Source organism: Psammomys obesus, unplaced genomic scaffold (assembly GCF_907164565.1).
Source record: "Psammomys obesus unplaced genomic scaffold, mPsaObe1.curated_primary_1811, whole genome shotgun sequence".
Lineage (NCBI taxonomy): Eukaryota > Metazoa > Chordata > Mammalia > Rodentia > Muridae > Psammomys > Psammomys obesus.
In genome coordinates this window covers 8,506,125-8,524,840 of record NW_026585504.1, presented here as the reverse complement: position 1 = coordinate 8,524,840, position 18,716 = coordinate 8,506,125, and the positions used below count along the sequence as shown (strand labels likewise).

The window sequence follows — 18,716 nt, the reverse complement described above, 5'->3', positions numbered from 1 at the left end:
TCCAAGATCTAAAAGTGCAAGTACCCCACTGTTCATGCTTCCTCCTTTGATTGTATTTCTGGGCTCTCAGTTCTTCAAAGGAAAATTCTGAATCCCCACGAATAAGTTTTTCCTTGCAGTACATAACAACCTGTTGAACATCAGGCTTGGGTGCCACAGAGGAGCTGACAGAGCATTCTGACTTGGAAATCAGGATCACTCTTTGTTCCCTACTAGGGAGAAAGACACTATTTACAATAGCGTAGTGAAGTAACTCTAAGGAAATTTAAGTAATAATGTACTCATTGTACTTGCATATTAGACTCTTTATTACAGGTGGAAGGTGCCACACCAAAACATTCTGAACCCTAGAAGACAGAAAACAAACATGAGCATTCACTTACCAAAGAAAAACTTTCACACAAATTACTTCATAGTTAATATGAAAATGTCTCATGGGAAGGGACCCCTTAATCTCAAGTATATGTATATGTTTACATACATTATGATTACTAGCTGGTGCTTTAATTGACATCATTTCTACTTAACTTTTCAAATTAAGGTCCCCCCAAATAAAACAATTTTAAAAATTAAAATTTTCTTCTGTTATTGCTTTACTCTCAGAAGTTTCCAATAGTAGCAATAACCCACTAAACAAATATTTATTGATATTTTATGCATATCATACAATGATCTAATTCTGGGATAACTAAGAAGTAACATTCATCTGTCTAAGAATTTTAAGTGGTAGAAAGAATGAGGACGGCAAGCACTGTAAAATATAACTTGAGATAGTCTGCAGTCTATCAAAGATGACACACGTTCTATTTCAAGGAATGTGCTGCATTAATAAAACAGAAGTCTTTTACATTGAATTAAGCTATAAGGAGGTCCTCAAGAATGATTGTACTATGAAAGAGAAAGGTGCTAAAAAAACATGAAGCTGAAGGAGATTTGAGTATTTTTATGTATAAAAGCAGGAAAGGCAAAGAGATTTAAACAGGTCAAAAATATTTACATGGATGAATTGCACAAGTAGGGAGCTATTGCAGAATATTTGCTCATTATAGATAGAAAATCTAATTGTTAAATTAAAAAGCTTAAATAGATGTCAGATGCAGTTATGTGTGTCCTGAAGAGATGCAGTTTGAAATCTGAAATCACCATAGATAAGGATGCTAAAGAATGGAAACACCTTGCCTATTTTAAGGCAACTTGCTTCCAGTCTTATGGTCTTTGCTCTATGATCCAAGGCAAAGTCAGGAGGGTGGCCTTGAGCTTCCTAACGGGAAGAATGACATGGTTCCTATTGTAAGGTGATATGGTTCAGCCTCTACTGACTTTGCTTGGAGCCCCAGCCTCCCCATAATGGTGACATAATTCAGCATGTTAAGGGTGTAGGGGACTAGAGACTTCTTTTATAGCAATTGGACCTTTAAGACCTCTTCCTCATGGAAGGAGATCCAGGAAGAGTAAAGGGTTTCTCTCTATGGGCTTGCAGGAACAACAGAGAAGCAGCTGGCAGGATACAGGTAAAACAGTATTCTAGGAAAGAGAGCTAAAGGAACCCTTATGGGTTTGGAGGAGTTCAAGAGAAAGGGAGACTAGCTCAGGAGAATGACACTGATAGAAAGAGATAGCTCAGAGGTTTTAAGAGCACTGCATGCTCTTCTAGAAGTCCTGAGTTCAATACCCAGGAACCACACGGTGGCTCATAACGATCTAAAATGAGATCTGGCGCCCTCTTCTGGTGTGCCAGCATACATGTAGTCAGAACACTGTATACATAGCAAATAAATAAATTAAAAAAAAAAAAAAGATTTCTAAAGGGCTTGCAGTGTAGTTATGGAATTAGGCTTGTAAATAACTATCTTGTTAATAGTTCAGAAAATAAAGATACCTCACTGAGGTAGCAGGTTTTAAACCACAGTTTATGCCTCCTGTGTCTTTATTGGTATATTAGATAATTTGAAGTGATAACTATTACAGCTATATTTTCTCACAGAAACAGAAGAAGATGCAGTTATGTTTATAATGGCTGACAGCAAAAAAATGATAATCTTTTGCTATGTTGCAGAAACACAATTTGTTTTTTATAGCTGGGAAATAGACACATGCCAAAGTTGAGAAGAATGAAATTTAAAATCACAATAATTTGATATTAAAGAATAAACAGGAAAATACATGAGACACAGAATATGAAGAGTGGCATGAAACATAGGGAAGAAATGCCTGGAAGTGTTAGAGCTCTGGTTGAGGTTATGTGCATAAATGTTTGAGGTTCTGGGCGTTTTCAAAAGCGGGGCTCAAAAATCTCCAGGCAAATGTGATCCAAAATAGGGATTTCCTGGGTCTATGAAAAGGCAAGCAGAAAAATTGAGGACATTCGGAAGAAAGCTGCAGACGGGGTTTGTGTGGCAGGGGTCCCTAGGTCGTATAATAAGTTATATTACAGTTGAACACAGATTATAAAAAGGTTCTGAGAGCTGCCATAGAATGGTAGCTGAAATGGAGGTCAGTCACAGGAGACATGGTCAATGAGTAAGATTGAAAAGGCAGATATAAAAGACAGCCAGAATGGCTCCTCAATAACATTCCTAATTCCTAAGATGTAAATAAATGTCCCTGTTACCTGACTCTTAGGAACACAGTCTGAGTTTTTCCTTGGACTTGACTTTGTTGTCACAACTTGGTTTGAAATCTGAGCACTATGCAGAGGTTCTGAGGTTGTAGCTATGAGGGAAAAGAAAATGAAATGGGAAATACATGAAAAGGAACATTAGATACAATTAGCACAAAATACACTCCACTGTTCTTTCAGTATATTGTATTTAAAAAAAATCTATTTGTGGGTGAAGATGGCTGAGGAGTTAAGAACATTTGCTCTTACAGAGATGCAGGTTTAACTCCCAGCACCCACATGGTGGCTCATAATTAGTTATCTGTCACTTTAGTTCTATGGATGTAATGCCCTCTTCTCATTTATGTGGGCACTAGGCATGTATGTAGACATACATGTAAGCAAAACACTTATAAATATATCTAACACATAAATAAAATATTACTTTAAAAATTAACCCTCTTAAAATTATCTCAGAAAATGGACTAATTTTCAGTTAAGAAAAATATCACAGAAACAATTTTCTGATCAACTCAAGAAGTTAAGGTTATACTTGAATGGAATGTAAAGCCTAAGTGGTTATTTTAAACAAAATGATGGTGACTATTACTGAAATGGGATCTTTATTTCTAAGAAAAAAGAAAAGGCTACACTTTAAAAGTTATATTATACCTATTTGATTCAATCAGAATAGACAGGGAGTCTGACATATCCTTTCTTTGAGACTATTTTAATTTTTTCTTTTTTAAAGATAGTGTACTGTTATGTAGCCATGGCTGTCCTTAAAACTTATGCTCCTTCTGAGTACTGGGATTACAAGTGTGTGCCACTACATTGTATCTAGCTTTTTAAAAAAATTTTTCAAACATGGTAGCAAATTCATTATGTTTTGCTTGCAGGTTTGCAGAGTAGCTAAAACACAGCCCCTCTACAGTCTAGACTCTGTTTTGTGCGATTATTATCAGAGTGCTTTTCCTATTGCCCAAAACAGTAACTTGGTAATTTTTTTTTGTTTTCATTAAATACTACGTGAGGCCCTTTTAAGAACAAAACAAAAAACACTTAGTGCAAACTACAGACTAAGTTTTCAAAAATCTAGACATTTAAAAAAAAAAAAACATCATTTTACCTTGAGCTGGCAAGTGGGCTCCATTAAGGCGTGCCTGGAATAGCCTACATGAAAATTAAAATATATAAATACAGCTTTTAAACTTTACAGTTTAATATACATCTGTATCAAAATGTAAATAAAACAACAGGCAATAAAGACAGGAAAACTGAATTTCAAAGTTGCTTTAAACTTCAGAACTAAATTTCTGGGAATGATTACATTAGAAAAGTGCTCTTTTTACACAGTTTATGTTAGTATTTTTCAAATTCAAGTAGCACATACACCTCCTCCCTCCATGAATCAACTGTGCAAATGTGAAAATTCAAAGAAACCTCAACTACTACTTCAGGTATTTTATAATCTGAAACAAAATATTTCAAAAAACTCAAAATATAAAATTTAGATCACTGCTTAAAAGAGCAATGGGTTACATCACTCATGCTCTATAAAAACTGCACACATGTTTAATTTCATAGCACTTTTACATAGCAACTTGACCTTTAAAAAATGTGTAGCTCCCAAGCCTGACATTTTTGGGCAATGAAAACAAGAGTGTTTTCGATATAGAGAAGAGATGTATAACTAAGCACTAAATCTTACATAATTATTAATTCAAACAAACTATCATGTAAAATGGTAATAAAACCATTTTACATGATAGTTTGTAAAGACACAAATTAGACAATATTAAAGAATTATTGTTAACTTTATTAGGTGACATAGAATAAGCCTATAGGTAACAATTTTTAAAGAGGATTGTAGTGGTGTTTGAGATATAAGATTTTGTCTTTAAAAATCCATCAGCACAGGGCCAATGAGATGACTCAGCAGATAAGAATGCTTCTGCAAGGCCTGAAAACCAGAGTTCAATCTCCAGGAATCTCTGACCCAAACAAAAAATCAAAAAGATAAACAAATATCATTACTACAGAGAAAAGGACAAGGGGCTGGAGAGATGGCTCAAAGGTTAAGAGCTCTTACTGTTCTTCCAAAAGACTCAAGTTTGATTTCCAGTACCTACATGGTTCACAACAAGACCCAATGCCCTTGTCTGGCCTCTGTGGGCAACACACACACGCACGCGCACGCACGCACGCACGCACGCACGCACACACGCACACACACACACACACACACACTTCACATATATATACAGGCAAGCCACCACATGTCAAAAAAAAAAAAAGTCAACTGTTAACAAATATTAAAAATATGTAACTGAACATTATACTGATTTTTATTTTAAATTTGAAAATTTTCATAAAAAAGTTTTCTTTAAAGCATAAATACTATAGTAAAGTTGAAAAAAATAGGTGTGCTGAATGCTGGCAAGGGGTGTAATTCATGTAAGTTCTCCAATTCTTCTAATGAGAATGCAGAAGAAAAACTTTGAATAGATCATTTGGTTTAATGTCCCAGTTGCCTTGAAACTGTTTAAACATACTTATTATTCAATTATTGCAATTCTAAATGGTATCAAATTTATATAAATATAAGAACTATATTTCCTTTATGGGAAAAGATCTTGCCATATAGTGTGTATACAGCTTGACTTTGTAAAACATATTTGTAATTATATAATATGGAGATAAAAATATAGTTTTCTGCATTTTCAAGTTTTCCTAAATAAGGCATTTTTAATAAAAAAGTAACAGAACAAAACGTGAGGAGAAAAATAAGGTTTTCATTATGATTGTTTACTACGGTTTAAATGGCCACCAAAACTCATATTGAAACTCAACCCCCATTGTGAAGATTTATAAAATATTATCTCCAAATTGTGATTAGATGAATGGAAAATTCTATTCATGGCTTAATGGGTTATTCTGAGGGAACAATTTATTTTGTCTCTTGTATGTGCCCTTGTGATGTGATGTCCTGTGCTGCCCCACAATCTGCAGTCTAAAATGACATTATAAAATTTGCCACAGAGCATCCTAAGAACATATAAAGCTCCGTATCTGCGATCAGACCTACAATACACAAACAGTATGGCGTATAGTTAAAGTCTATGTACACAAAGATACAGCAGACAAAAGAATGAGTTATGCACTTTGAAACTACCTGTACTGTTGTTGTAGTAGTTCTTTAGGTTCAGCCTGATTTTGAATTCCCCTACGAAAAACAGCACTGGCATGCTGCAGCTCTCCTTGGGCTTCCAGATGCCCCGCCCAGGATATGTATAGAGGAGATGACTTGGTTCCAATTCCCTGGTTGTACAGAAACTCAAAAAACTGATGAAGGTCACTGTTGTACTCGGCCTACAGAAACCCAGAGCAAAACCACACATAAGCAATGAGGCACAAAGAGATGGCTAGTGGATATAGGAGGCAGCTGGATTGGAAGAATGACTTCCAGTGTTCCATACTAGGAAATTATGGTTGATAATTTTATATCCAACACAGAAAAAAATGATTAAGACTGGAGGCTGTATACCAATTACTTGAATCACAACATTATACATTGTTTACATATTGTTATTCTAGTCCATAATTTTGTATTACTATACACAAGATAGCCAAACTGCTAGGCTAGATGTGTCCCAGAGCCCAGCCAGCCTCACATTTTTTCAGTCTTCATGGAAGTCTAGGGATGTACTATGTAGGTAAAAACGTGTTGTTCTCTAATGGTGAATCGAAAAATCAGCTCTTCCTTTGATATTCAAGGATTATCAACATATTTCACAAAACAGTAGGGTCTACAATTATCCATTAAAATGAAATACTGTTTTTTATCTTAGCCTGAGCTTATTCAAGTCCCACAGGGTACCTTTAATTACAGTATTTTATAATTTATGGAAAAATTTCATGTTCACTATCTATTCCATATGATTTTATTATATAGCCCCAAGCCAAACTTTCATTTCAGATTAGATCTAAGAGTCTTACTTTTTTTTTAAACAGTTGGTGACAATATTTTAATTAAAAACATGTTGCCATTATGAATTTTTTTCTACTGGTGCTGCATGATATACATCTTAACTGGTTTTCAATTTCTTTTTAAAATATGCTTTTGTTTTCATTATACTTTTATTATTTGAAACATTTTAAAATTTAAATATATTTGATCATATTCTCCTCTTCCCTACCCACCCCAACTTTAAGTTCTTTCTCAAAAAACAAAACAAGAAACCAATACAACAACAAAACCCCCAAAACCTAGAAAACAAAATAGATCAACATCAAAAAGAAAAAAAACAACAAATCAAACCGTAACTAAATAAAAGCATATAAAAAACTGTGCAGTTATATTATTTGTTGGTCAACTACTGCTGAACATGAGACCTGCGCCAGAGTGATCGCTATCCTCCGTGTCATTCCATTGAGAAATGGAATGAGTCCCTCTCCTAGAAGGTATAAATAAATAAAGTTCAGCTTTTAACCATTACCATAGTAATTAGGTTTTCATTCATTTTTTCATTTATTCATTCATTTTTAACATAAAAAAATATAAGGTAAAATAAAAAATATCACATTGAAATTGGACGAGACAAACCAACAAAAGGAAAAGAGTCCAAAAAAGGCACAAACTTGTTTGCACATTCAGAAATCCCGTAAAAACACTAAACTGGAAGTCATACTACATATGCAGCAATTCCTATCCTCTAAAAGCCTGAGACTGCCTTGGCCTTTTAATATTATATTTAGTCTTGAGTTAAAATATCATTACTGTACTCATGACAATCTTTTTTTTTTTTTTGAGACAGGGTTTCTCTGTGTAGTCTTGGCTGTCATGGACTCCCTTTGTAGACCTGCCTGCCTCTGCCTTCCCGAGTGCTGCGATTATAGAGATGAACCACGGCACCTGGCTCTCAAGATGAATTTGATTCCCTTCCAGAGACCCTCTTAGCACCTAAGACCCCCTCATCTTCTCTCCGTCAAGCACATTTCTTCCTTCCTTTTTTTGAGCCAGGGTCTTGCTACATAGCCTTTGCTGTTCTGGAACTCACTATGTAGACCAGGCTGGCCAAAAATGCAAAGATCTGACTGCCTCTTTTTCCCCAAGTGCTGGGACTAAAGGTGTGAGCAATCACAACTGGCTTCTAGCACATTTCTTATCCAATAGTTCATTTAACTTTTATTTCCCATCTCATGGTGGAATGTTTACATAGTTGAAATAAAGGGGTTTTAAAATTAAATTGCTGATTCCTCAGTATTTAAGAAGCCAAGGCTCTAAAAATACATACCACCTACTATATAACCTCTAAAAAAAAAAAAAAAAAAAAATCATGCCTAGAAACAAGAAATTGATATAAAAAGGAAGTCTAAAATGATCTTAACAAGGGAGGGGATCAAAAGCCAGGTGGTTGTTGGGCATGCCTTTAATCCCAGCACTTGGGAGGCAGAGACAGGTGGATCTCTGAGTTCCAGGCCAGCCTGGTCTACAGAGTGAGTTCCAGGATAGCCAGAGCTACAAAGAGAAACCCTGTCTTGAAAACGATCCCCCCACCCCACCCTAAACCAAACCAAAACCAACCCCCCCAAAACAAACAAAACAAACAAACAAACAAACAAACGAGGGGATCAGAAATAAAACATTACATTTAATTATCTACCTGAAATTATACTCACAAATTTTAAGCAATAATTGATGAATCTTGAGTCATTGTGGTACCTCTTCTTATCTAAAAATTCCTTCATAAAATGTTCTAATAGTGTCATCAAGCATTCTTTCTTGTCAGGAAAATTCTCTTCTACCCACTTCATAAGACTAGAAGAACATGGATATTAATGAGTTTTCCACAGGGCAGTATATGGTTTCTTTGTTTAAAGGAAAACAAGCACTAACCTTTCCCATTCTCCAAGTGGGTCATTACCCTTATAGCTTTGCATATGGGCTTCAAACATGCTACAACAGAGAAGTACATACATGAGAGATGAGGAATAATTCCTACATGCCAAAGATACATTTGATTATACATTATATCATCTATATACTGGAAAATTGAAATCTCAAATCCCAACCCAAACAGCACAGATCATTCAGAGGTGTTCAGAAAAATAAGAAGCAGTATTTGCCCCCAGGTCTATCTAGATCTGGTGGTCCCCAATGTCACTGCTGCCCAGTGGCATAGTTAAGACAGGGGCTTAAAATAAAATACAAAGCCTCTCCTTTGGTGTACCAGCCCCAGCACTTCCATTTGGAGTTTCCAGAGATGGTTTGCTGGAGTCTAAATCTAACATTGTCCAGATGAAAAACACATTACGACAGTGGTGATAAGTACCCGTAGAGTTCCCAGAGAACTTTGCTTTCCTTACTTCCATAATACCCAACCACAGCTAAAAGAGTCAGGCAAGCAAATCAAATTCCAATGGCCTCAGGTGCTAGTGGAGTAGACAAATAAAAACATAAAAATAATGCCATGTTATATTAAGTATTAAGAAGAGGGGGCAAGCTAAGGGGTAAGGCAGGGCAGAGCCAGGTATGGTCGCACACGCCTGTAATCCCAGCACTCAGGGAGGCAAAGGCAGGTGGATCTCTATGAGTTTGAGGCCAGCCTGGTCTACAAATCAAGTCTAGGATAGCCAAGGACACAGAGAAATTCTGTCACATGTGGGGGGGGGGGGGGGAGTCATAAGTAATCAATGCTAGTTAGCTACCAGAGCCATGGTAGGGAAATCGAGGCTGACAGAACTTGAGGGAACAGAAAGAGCAGAAGAGGCGGCAAGTTCTGCCTGCATTTTAAAATATCTTCATTCTTTTGTGGAAATGAGTAAGGGTGGACTTATAAAGGGTAATCAGGCAGGAAGCTAGGGTAGAATCCTAGGGCTGGTTAAGCTGAACCAGAGCAAGGACAGTACGTGTACAATTTCCGGGAGAGGGAGGATGGAAATTAACTGTACTCTGAGTAGGAGTCAAGTTGAGACACAGGTTTTTAAACTGAGAAATGTTAAGAGTAGGGGAAAAAGAATTTAAAAGCAGTATTTGTGTAGATGACCAGCAAATCCACCTCAAAATACATTTCACTGGCATACTGAAGTGATTACTCAGAGAAACTGTAGACAGCAATGGCAATAGACTTAGCAATGTTTGTTTGTTTGTTTTTTAAATTAAGTCAAGGAATCCCACCTTTTCATTTAAAAAAGAACCTATTTTTGGCATGTTTGAATTGTCAGCACTACTTCTGTGTTTAGAAGTTCTTACTTAGCAAAATAACTATACAAGTATTTTTCCAAGGTAAACATTTAATAGTCTTACACCAACCACACCTCCTGGGAAAATGGCTTAAACACACTGTCATTTAATACTAAGACATCTAAACATTAAGACAAATTAGTCTTTAAAAAGTAAAAAATACCTATAGTTTTTTTTTTTAAATGGGGAGGGGCAAATACTTAGTCGATCTGATTAAAAATTAAATCGCTCAACGCCAACAGATTTTAGGTATCTTACTCTTTCTTGGAACACCTAAAGGACTGATAAAAATATTTCTTTCTCGTAACATAGCTTAATAGTTTTAAATGGGTTTATATCACAGGCTACTTAAGTCACCTAAGGCCAAAAAAAGGAAAAAAATTAAAAAAGAAATCAAAGCGGGAACTTAAAAAAAAAAAACAAAAACGAAAAATCTGCTTGCAGGTAGACACAAGTCAATCAACAAACATTGTTTTTCCCATTGTTTTTCAGCTTCACCACCAGCCCAGGTTTGGGGCGGCGAGGGGAGGCGCGTCCTCGGCCTCCCGTCTCGGTGTCCTCCGGGGGGTAGACACGTGACTTCCGAGGGTCCCGCAGACCCCGCGCCCCAAAACCGTACCCCGCGGCCGCCTGACCTCCCCTCGAGTGAGGCGGGGCCGCCGCCTCGGCCGAGGCCTAGCGAGGGGAACCAACCGTCCGGGCCGGCGCTCGGCCCGGCTCGCGCCCTCGCGCCAACCTGGGGGCCACCTACCGGAAGACATTTTCTAGGCTGTCCATGACGAGGAGAAGCGCACGGCGGCGAAACACCTCACCAGCAGCCGGCGCGACGCCCGACGGGCCCCGCCGCACCACCCAGGAGGCCACCGCCGATTCGAATACCCCGCGCAGCCGCAGTCGTAACGTCGAGCGTTGGCAGCACGCCTTGCCATTGGTCTCGGCTGCGGGAGGGTTGGCCAATCACTGCGCCTGTTGCTAGGGAAACAAAGTCCCACCCCCGTTCCGCTGGCTAACGCAGCCGCCGGCTCCTCCCATTCCCCCCAGCCTTTTAATGAGTGCTGTGCACGGTGCTGGCCGGGCTGAGGTTCCTTTCCGTTTTAACGAGACTCTAACCATTTTTTTTTTTGGCATAGAGATTATTGTTATTTTTAAAGCTGCATAAAAGCGTATAAAAACTGGGTTACAGAATTATATTACAGGGGTGAGCATGAAGGCTCCGTTACTCGAACTACTTTGGGCCTTCCTGGGTCCTCAGAGTCGCGAATCTTTGTCCTTTTTGCTTAAATAACAGAAATTACATAGCTGATGAGCTGGCTCAACAGATAAAGGCTCGTGCCGCCAAGGCTGGCGAGTCGTTTCATTCCCGGAACCCACAAGGTGGAAGGAAAGAAGACAAATTTCCCTATGTAGTCCTCCGATCTCCATGCATGCTGTGCCACAAAAAACATACAACAAATGAGAAAAACACAAACATTATGTCTGGCTCATGAGTTTAAAAAGAAAGAAAGAAAGAAAGAGAGAGAGAGAGAGAAAGAAAGAAAGAAAGAAAGAAAGAAAGAAAGAAAGAAAGAAAGAAAGAAAGAAAGAAAGAGAAAGAAAGAAAAGCCCTGTTTGTAGGGCCACTGTGTGTGTGTGTGTCTGTGTGTGTGTGTGTGTGTGTGTGTGTGTGTGTGTGTGTGTCCAGAGTTGCAGGGATCCCATGCCTCTGGCCTCTGCCAGCACTTGTACTCTCTTGCATATACAATCATATGTCACATGATGGGAAAGAGCAGCTCCTACGTGAAACAGCTGCAGGTAACTCTGCTACTTCGCCCACGGCTCCCGTGTAGTGTCTGAAATAACTTGTCATTTCTGAAGATACTGTGCTGGCTGTTTCAGGAGTCTGTCCCTTCCCTCTCTGTGGACATTTATCTAGAATTTGGGATAGAAAGGTACAATAAGTAAAAACTCCAAGTGTCCTCTGCAGCCTTTGTTCACGATGAGCCTGGTTCTTCTTTCACATAGCAACTCCTTTTGTCCCACTCCCAATTCTTCCATTTTTTTTCACCTCAGGTTTCTGAATGGTAGTCAGGGTCTACTCTATTAGAGCACAGTTCCTGCAGTGTCCTTGTCTGAAAAGGAGCTGTCCAGACAAGCTCCAGGGTGCCTTTGAGTTTTTAGGTTTATTATGATTCCCTGATTTCTAAACTTCACACACTAAAACGCTCCTGATGACAGGGTGTACCTTGCTACAGAACCACAACCCTGGGTTGTAATGTTCATGCCATAAAAGCAGCATTCCTTAATGAGACCCACAAATCCGTCCTGTAGTGTGTAACTCAGTTGTGTGAGCCCTGAACAGGGTGTTCAGGAGGCCGCTAAGAGCCATGTGCCCTCAGGCAAGTCATTAAAAGTTGTTGGTTATTCTTTTGTTACAGCAGCTTAAAGGAAACCTCTCATCAAATGCCCAAGGCAATGCCATAACCCACCATCAACCACTGCATGTGGCATGCCCTCTAAATTATCCTGCTGGGGGAGAGGAGGGTGGTGGCCTGTTGCTCCTCCCAGGGCCAAGAGGTCAGGTACCATGAAACCAGAAACCGTTTCAGAGCCTTTTTCTTGTTCTGAAGCCTGGACAGCTCTTGGGAACGAATGCAGAAGCCATCGCCAGTCTACTCATTCTTCTCTGAGGCAGTCACTGCTTCATCAGTCCAGCCTTTCTCTTCACATCTTTATCTGGTATCTATCATGGGCGAGATTCCTGGGCCTGGACCAGGGGCAGCTAGAACATCTACCTTGCTGTCTTTGACCTCTCCTAGCCTACTGATGGCCTTAAAGGGCCCCCAGTCCCCAGCTGAGTACTTTTTGGGGTACTTCTTTGTAGGACTGCCTAGGGGCTCCTCAGAGTCTGGAGAGGGCAGCATCTTGGTCTGGCTTGTTGGTGCTGTGTTAGGTTGAAGGCTCTGGGGAGGCAGGAGAGGAGCTGTCAAAACCCCCAGGAGGCAACTGGATGGGGTGGGGGAGTGGGCATCACCTCCACATTAGTCCCATATAGCCAGAGCTGCAATGTAGCCTCGCAGACGTTCCTGCCACACCCCTTCTCAACTGCATTTGTTTGGTCAGGGGTGCTTGTCTTACCCATCCGAGGCCAATCAATGCTGCACTAGAATTGCTGCAACTGGAAATGAAGGGGAAACAAAGGTAGTTTCTTCTGGTTGGAGCTGAGAACTATGAGGTTGGGGGCCTGTTGGTCTCTGTAATTCCTACTTAAGGAATAGGCTTTGGTTTGCCCTGAGAATGGATAAAGATAAGGAGACAGGGAGAGACAGGGACAGGAAGAGGGAGGGAGAGAGAGAGAGAGAGAGAGAGAGAGAGAGAGAGAGAAATGTCTGAATATGAGAAAGACAGGAAGAGAGTTGAGATAGCTGGTTTCAGTGGTTTCCGTCATTCTTCAATAATCAGTTGGGTATTGCTACATGCAGGGGCGTGGTAGACAAGTGACCCACCAATAATGTTTATGGCCTAATCTCTGGAACCTAAGAATATGTGTTCTTCTTTGGCAAAGGTGGCATTGCTGAAGTGACTTAGGATGTTGAGATAGGAGGGCTAGTCTGTATTACACAAGTGGAATCAATGTAAATGAGTCCTTTTAAGAGGGAGGCAAGAAGGTCAAAGTCAAAAGAAGGAAAGAAAATAGAGTGCTTGAAGCAGAGGTCCAAGTGAAGGTCTCTGAGGACAGAGACAGGAGCTAAGAGGCAGGAATACAAGCAGCCCCCCAAAGCTAGAAAAGCCACAGGCACAGATTTTTCCCCAGCAGCCTCCAAAGGGAACTCAGCCTTCTGACTTCTGGGACTATAAATAATTATACTTTTGCTGTGGTAATTATCAACTTGTGGTGCTCTGTGAGTGAAAGGACACTCCTGGCGGTGGCATACCTGACCTTTTAAAGACTGCACAAACTAGCCTTGGAAAGGAAGAGAGAAGTGGTTTTTGCATGTGACCACAGCAATAATGGAGAGAGAGAGCAAAAGAAAGGAAGAGAGCGAGAGAGAGGAAGGGAGAGAGAAGTTGATTTCTGGTAGGTGAGTTGAAGGTTCATTATCTTCTTTCTGTGGCTCCCAGCTACCTTGTACTCCCCTCCTGTTTGTTGGTAGGTTGTTGGTGCCAGATTGAAGGCACATAATGCCCAGTTTGGGATAATGGGATCTGAGCAGAGGCCAGACCACCTCAGGCCTTGGGAGCCAGGCAAAATGGCTGGTGAAATCTAAACTGAGCATTCTCCATGGCCCAGAGGTATCAGACCCTCTTAAGGGCCTGATACTTGCTTCTGGTGACCCACAAGTCTAGAGAGACAACTCACTGGCTGGATAAAGAGTTAAATGAGTGGTTCCAGGTAAGGACGGGAGAATACTGCCGGAGCTCAGACGCTCTGACAGCTCTTTGCCTCAAGCAGAGAAGGGAGGGCGAGTGGGAAGGTAAGGGACAGACAGGCGAAGAGGGAGGAGCCAGGCGCATGAGCTGGGAGGAGACCAGTCCGGTGGAATGGTATTGAGGGACCGTGAGCCGGGAGTTCTGAGGAGGTTTACTGAACAGTCTGCAGCCACAAGCTCACCGATGGAGCAGACTCCGGACCTGGGACTTGGGGACTCTTCGCTGCACCGGTACCTGGACGGAGAATTTTGGAGCCTCAAGAATGAGCTGCGCAGAGCCCTGGGATGCTCACCTCTCTTCCAGCCCAGGTACTAAGTGGAGTCACGACTCCTGTCCCAGCCTGGCCTGTCCCAGCCGACTGGCCCCCGGTGAGGCCAGATGGGGTGTGAGCCGGTCTCATCCTCACCTCTGATGAAAAAGGGATCTCCCAGTGGAAGTGTGGTCACACAGCCCACAGTCGCTGCCTTCCTGCGCCCCCAAAGGTGCCCCTCCCACCACAGCTCGCTCTCTGAAGATTCCGGTTAAAGTGTAGGCTCCGCACGGGTAGGCGCTTAGACTCATCCTGCCTCTAGATCTGTTTATTCACACCTAGCCTGGCAGAGTTCCACCTTTGGCGGGCAAAACCGACGGAAAACAAAGACGCGGTGTGCAACCTGGATGGATGTCTCCCGGTATCCACTGGGTGGGGTAGATACTGCCGCCTCTCTCCCAGTATCCACTGGGTGGGGTAGATACTGCCGCCTCTCTCCTATGAGTGGGTTCAGGTATGCAGGTGCTGAAGATCTGAGGAACGGCAAGCGGGCCCAAGTTGGCTCAGGGAGGGAGATGCTAGGTTCTTGACATCGTTTGATGCCTCCTCAGGCCTGACCAGGAGACCCAGAGCCAGTCAGGAGGGTCAGAAGCCAGCCCTAGCATTGGGTTCTTTCTCCTAGGTTCTCCTGAATGACTAACTGACCCGGTTCAGGAATTCGGAAAAGCCCGGTTACAGATGGCCGCTTGGGAGTTTTAGCATAGCAAAGTCCTAACTTAGAATGTCAATATCACCACTGTAAATCATACTACTTCGGAAGTGGAGGCAGGAGCATAAGAAACTCAAGGTCATTCTCAGCTATCTATGTCCAGGCCAGCAAAGGCCATAGAGATCCTGTCTTAAGAGCAAAACAAAAATAACTGCCCTGCCCCCATAATAATAATTAAAACAAACAAACAAACAAACAAACAAACAAACAAAAAAACAAAAAAACCTAAAACAAACAGACAAAACCAAACAAAAGTCAGTATGTTCCAGGGGAGAATTCGCCGACTTCCTCCGGCCCAGTTAGCTCAGGTTTAATTCATCTCCCAAGAGAGGTCTGGGCAGAGGGAAGGAGGTATGGCGGCTTCTTCGAAGTACCCTTTGAGAAGACTCCAAGTGTATCTGTGAATGTTCCCCTTGCTTCTCATCCCTTTTTGCCCACTTGTAACCTCTTAGGCTGTGGTCCTCAGAGTGTGGTCCAGATATCTAGAGGGGAGCCGGGACTGCTTCAGGAGGTTCACCAAGGTCAAGAGTATTTCTATAAATGTTCTAAGATGTCATTGGCTCTTTTCATGTACACTCTCCCACCAATGCACAGAAACAGGTCCCAGAGACAACATGACTTGAAATATTCCCCAGACTAGTTGAGAAAGCAGATGTGGGCTTCCACCTGGTTTCTGTTAAGACAGACATTAAGGAAAATTTTGAAAATGCAGAACAGTTTCACTTTCCCCTTAACTTTGTTTTGAAGAAGTTATTTTCATAAAATACACTTAATGGATATATTACATTTATGTTTGGGTAACTACATTTTAAAACATGGAACAGAGCCAGGTGGTGGTGGTGCACTGAGGAGGCAGGGGCAGGCGGATCCCTGTGAGTTCGAGGCCAGCCTGGTCTACAAAGGGAATTCAGGACAGCCAATGCTACACACAGAGAAACCCTGTCTCAAAAAAACCAAAAACCGAAAACCAAATCAAACCAAACCAATCAAACAATATGTGGAACAGGATTCTAAGATCTAAACCACTGATTTGGGCCAAATAAGAGGTCACCTACTTAAGTATCAACACTGTCTCTTAGGGAAAGAGGTAAAGGCAAGCTTGGGTTGCAAAACCACTGGGTAGTTGACTTCCTGGGTGTAACACTGGGGTAATTCCCAACACTGACCTTCTGGCTGAGGGAGTAGCTCAGCTGTAGAGAGCATTTAGGAGGCTTAATCTGTGATATCCCAACAAAATAAAAACACAGAAACCATACCCCTCTTTGGTTATTGTGAAGCATAAATGTTTACTCTTGAGTAAACATTCAGGAAACATTGGTTGAATGCTATCCTAATTAGGATTACTATTGCTGTGATAGAACACCATGACCAAAAGCAAGCTGGGGAGGAAAGAGTTTATTTGGCTTCCACATCGCTGTCCACCATTGGAGTAAGTCAGGCAGAAAATCAAGCGGGCAGGAACCTGAAGGCAGGAGCTGAGGCAGAGACTAGTGGTGGAGTGTTGCTCACTGGCTTGCTCCCTTTTCCCAATGGCTTGCTTTCTTATAGAACCCAGGACCACCAGCCCAGGGATGGCCCCACTCCCAATGGGCTGGACCCTCCCCGTCAATCACTAAGTAAGAAAATGCCCCACAGGCTTGCCTACAGTCTCATCTTATGGAGCCATTTTCTTAATTGAGGTTCTCTCCTTTCAAATGACTTTCAGTGTGTGTCAGGTTGACATAAAACAACCAGCACAGAGACTCCCCCCACCTTCTCCTTCCCTTTACACATGCAGGGGAAAAAAGACAAAACCCCACCATCCCAAAGTTTTTCTTTCCATTCTTTCTTGTTTATTTCATAATCTCAGAATCATAATAGCATGGATATCATTTTTACTGTTTCTTTCCAACCCCAAACAGTTCAAGATTCTGATCCCTACATGAAAGTTCACTTTGTGCCACCAGATTTAATCTTTACGAGGTTAGAAGGACAGGGCTCTTATTTCTGGATCAATGTTCATTCTGCTATTGCAAAAGCTACCTGGAAAACATAACTATGAAACCTGTCTGTCCTGTGGTCAATCCCTCTCCTCACCCTCTCTCAATGAGCCTTTGAAGTTCAAGTAGGCGTTGGGATGGGGTGGGGATTATGGCAGCCTGTTTCTTTGAGTGCTTTGTACACAGTGGGAAGTTGGTGTAAGGTCAGACACTCTCAGAATAAGAGTCCAGGAAACAATTTTCTCCCCAAAGGAAACAATTATGAAACTTCGTATATTGTGAGATACTCACCACAGCGAAATTTTGCCCTTAGACGGCTGGACCTTGGCCACCAGGAGCTGTGTGGACCCAGCTCACAGCTCCCTCCAGAGAAATGGTCCTGTTGCTCTTGAAGATTTGCTTCCAAGGGAATTTCCTCATTTTTCACTCTACTAGAGTCCTCCATGCTTTGGGAGTCCATAACTTGCTGAGGTCTATTTCTTTGCCACATACATGATGGTAGCATGCTATCTTTTCTGAGAACAGGATTCTAGGTGACTTAAGGCCTGTATGGTCTGGATATGTTTCTGCTCTCAAGGATTCATGTGTTAGACACTTAGTTCACCAGTGTGGTGATATTAAGTAGAGGTAGGGCCTCTAAGGGGTAGAGCCTACTGAAAGGCAATAAAACTATCTCCCTGCACATTCTCTGGCTTCCTTTTTTTTTCTCTTTCATTTCTTTTATTTGTGTGTGTGTGTGTGTGTGTGTGTGTGTGTGTGCGCATTATATTTCTTGATAAGAGAAACTAAAGAAAAGTTTTATTTTGGCTCATAGTTTCAGGTTTCAGCCCATCACTGTGGACAAGTCAAGGCAATAGGAGCTGGAGGAGGCTGCTCATATCATATCCACAATCAATAAGTAGAGAACACTGGGTATCTGTGCTTAATTTATTTTTTCCTTTTTATACTGTTTAGGATCCCAGCCCAGGGAATAGTGCCACCCACAGTGGGCAGGCCTTTACACTCAATTGTTCTAATCAAGATAATCCTCTAGAAGCATGCCCAGGAGCTTCCCTGTCAGGTGATTCTGGATCCTGTCAAGTTGACAACTGAAACTATCATACCATACATGGTAGTTTAAATGAGATTGGTTCCCATAGGTTCATACTATTTGTATGCTTAGTCCAAGGTTGGTAAACTGATCGAGAAGGATTAGGAAGAATGGCCTTGTTGGGGTAGGGGTGGTTTTGTTGGAGGAAGTTAGTTTCTTGGGGGGTTGTTTTTAAGTTTTCCCAGGTTCTTTCTCTCTCTCTCTCTCTCCCTGCTGCTGCAGATCTGCCTGCTGCTTCTACAGCACCATGCCTTCCTGCTCCCTCCCACATTCTATGCCATGATGATGAAAATGCTTCCTTTTATAAGTTGCCTTAGTCATGCTGTATTTTCACAGCAATAAAAGAGTAAATAAGACACCATGTGATTTTCCCCCA

General features: G+C 41.4%; 1 protein-coding gene across 1 annotated transcript in view; it reads right to left on the bottom strand.

Moving 5' to 3' along the window:
* Bub1 (BUB1 mitotic checkpoint serine/threonine kinase) overlaps positions 1-8,549 on the bottom strand; it is a 29,884-nt gene extending 21,335 nt beyond the window's left edge. The window contains exons 1-7 of the mRNA XM_055603557.1: positions 8,499-8,549; positions 8,282-8,420; positions 5,775-5,971; positions 3,729-3,772; positions 2,612-2,712; positions 295-347; positions 25-212 (exon numbers count right to left, since the gene is read on the bottom strand). Of these exons, the coding sequence (XP_055459532.1) occupies positions 25-212; positions 295-347; positions 2,612-2,712; positions 3,729-3,772; positions 5,775-5,971; positions 8,282-8,420; positions 8,499-8,542 (766 nt within the window). The 5' untranslated portion in view covers positions 8,543-8,549. The remainder of the gene's footprint in view (positions 1-24; positions 213-294; positions 348-2,611; positions 2,713-3,728; positions 3,773-5,774; positions 5,972-8,281; positions 8,421-8,498) is intronic.
* Positions 8,550-18,716: the final 10,167 nt, after the last annotated feature.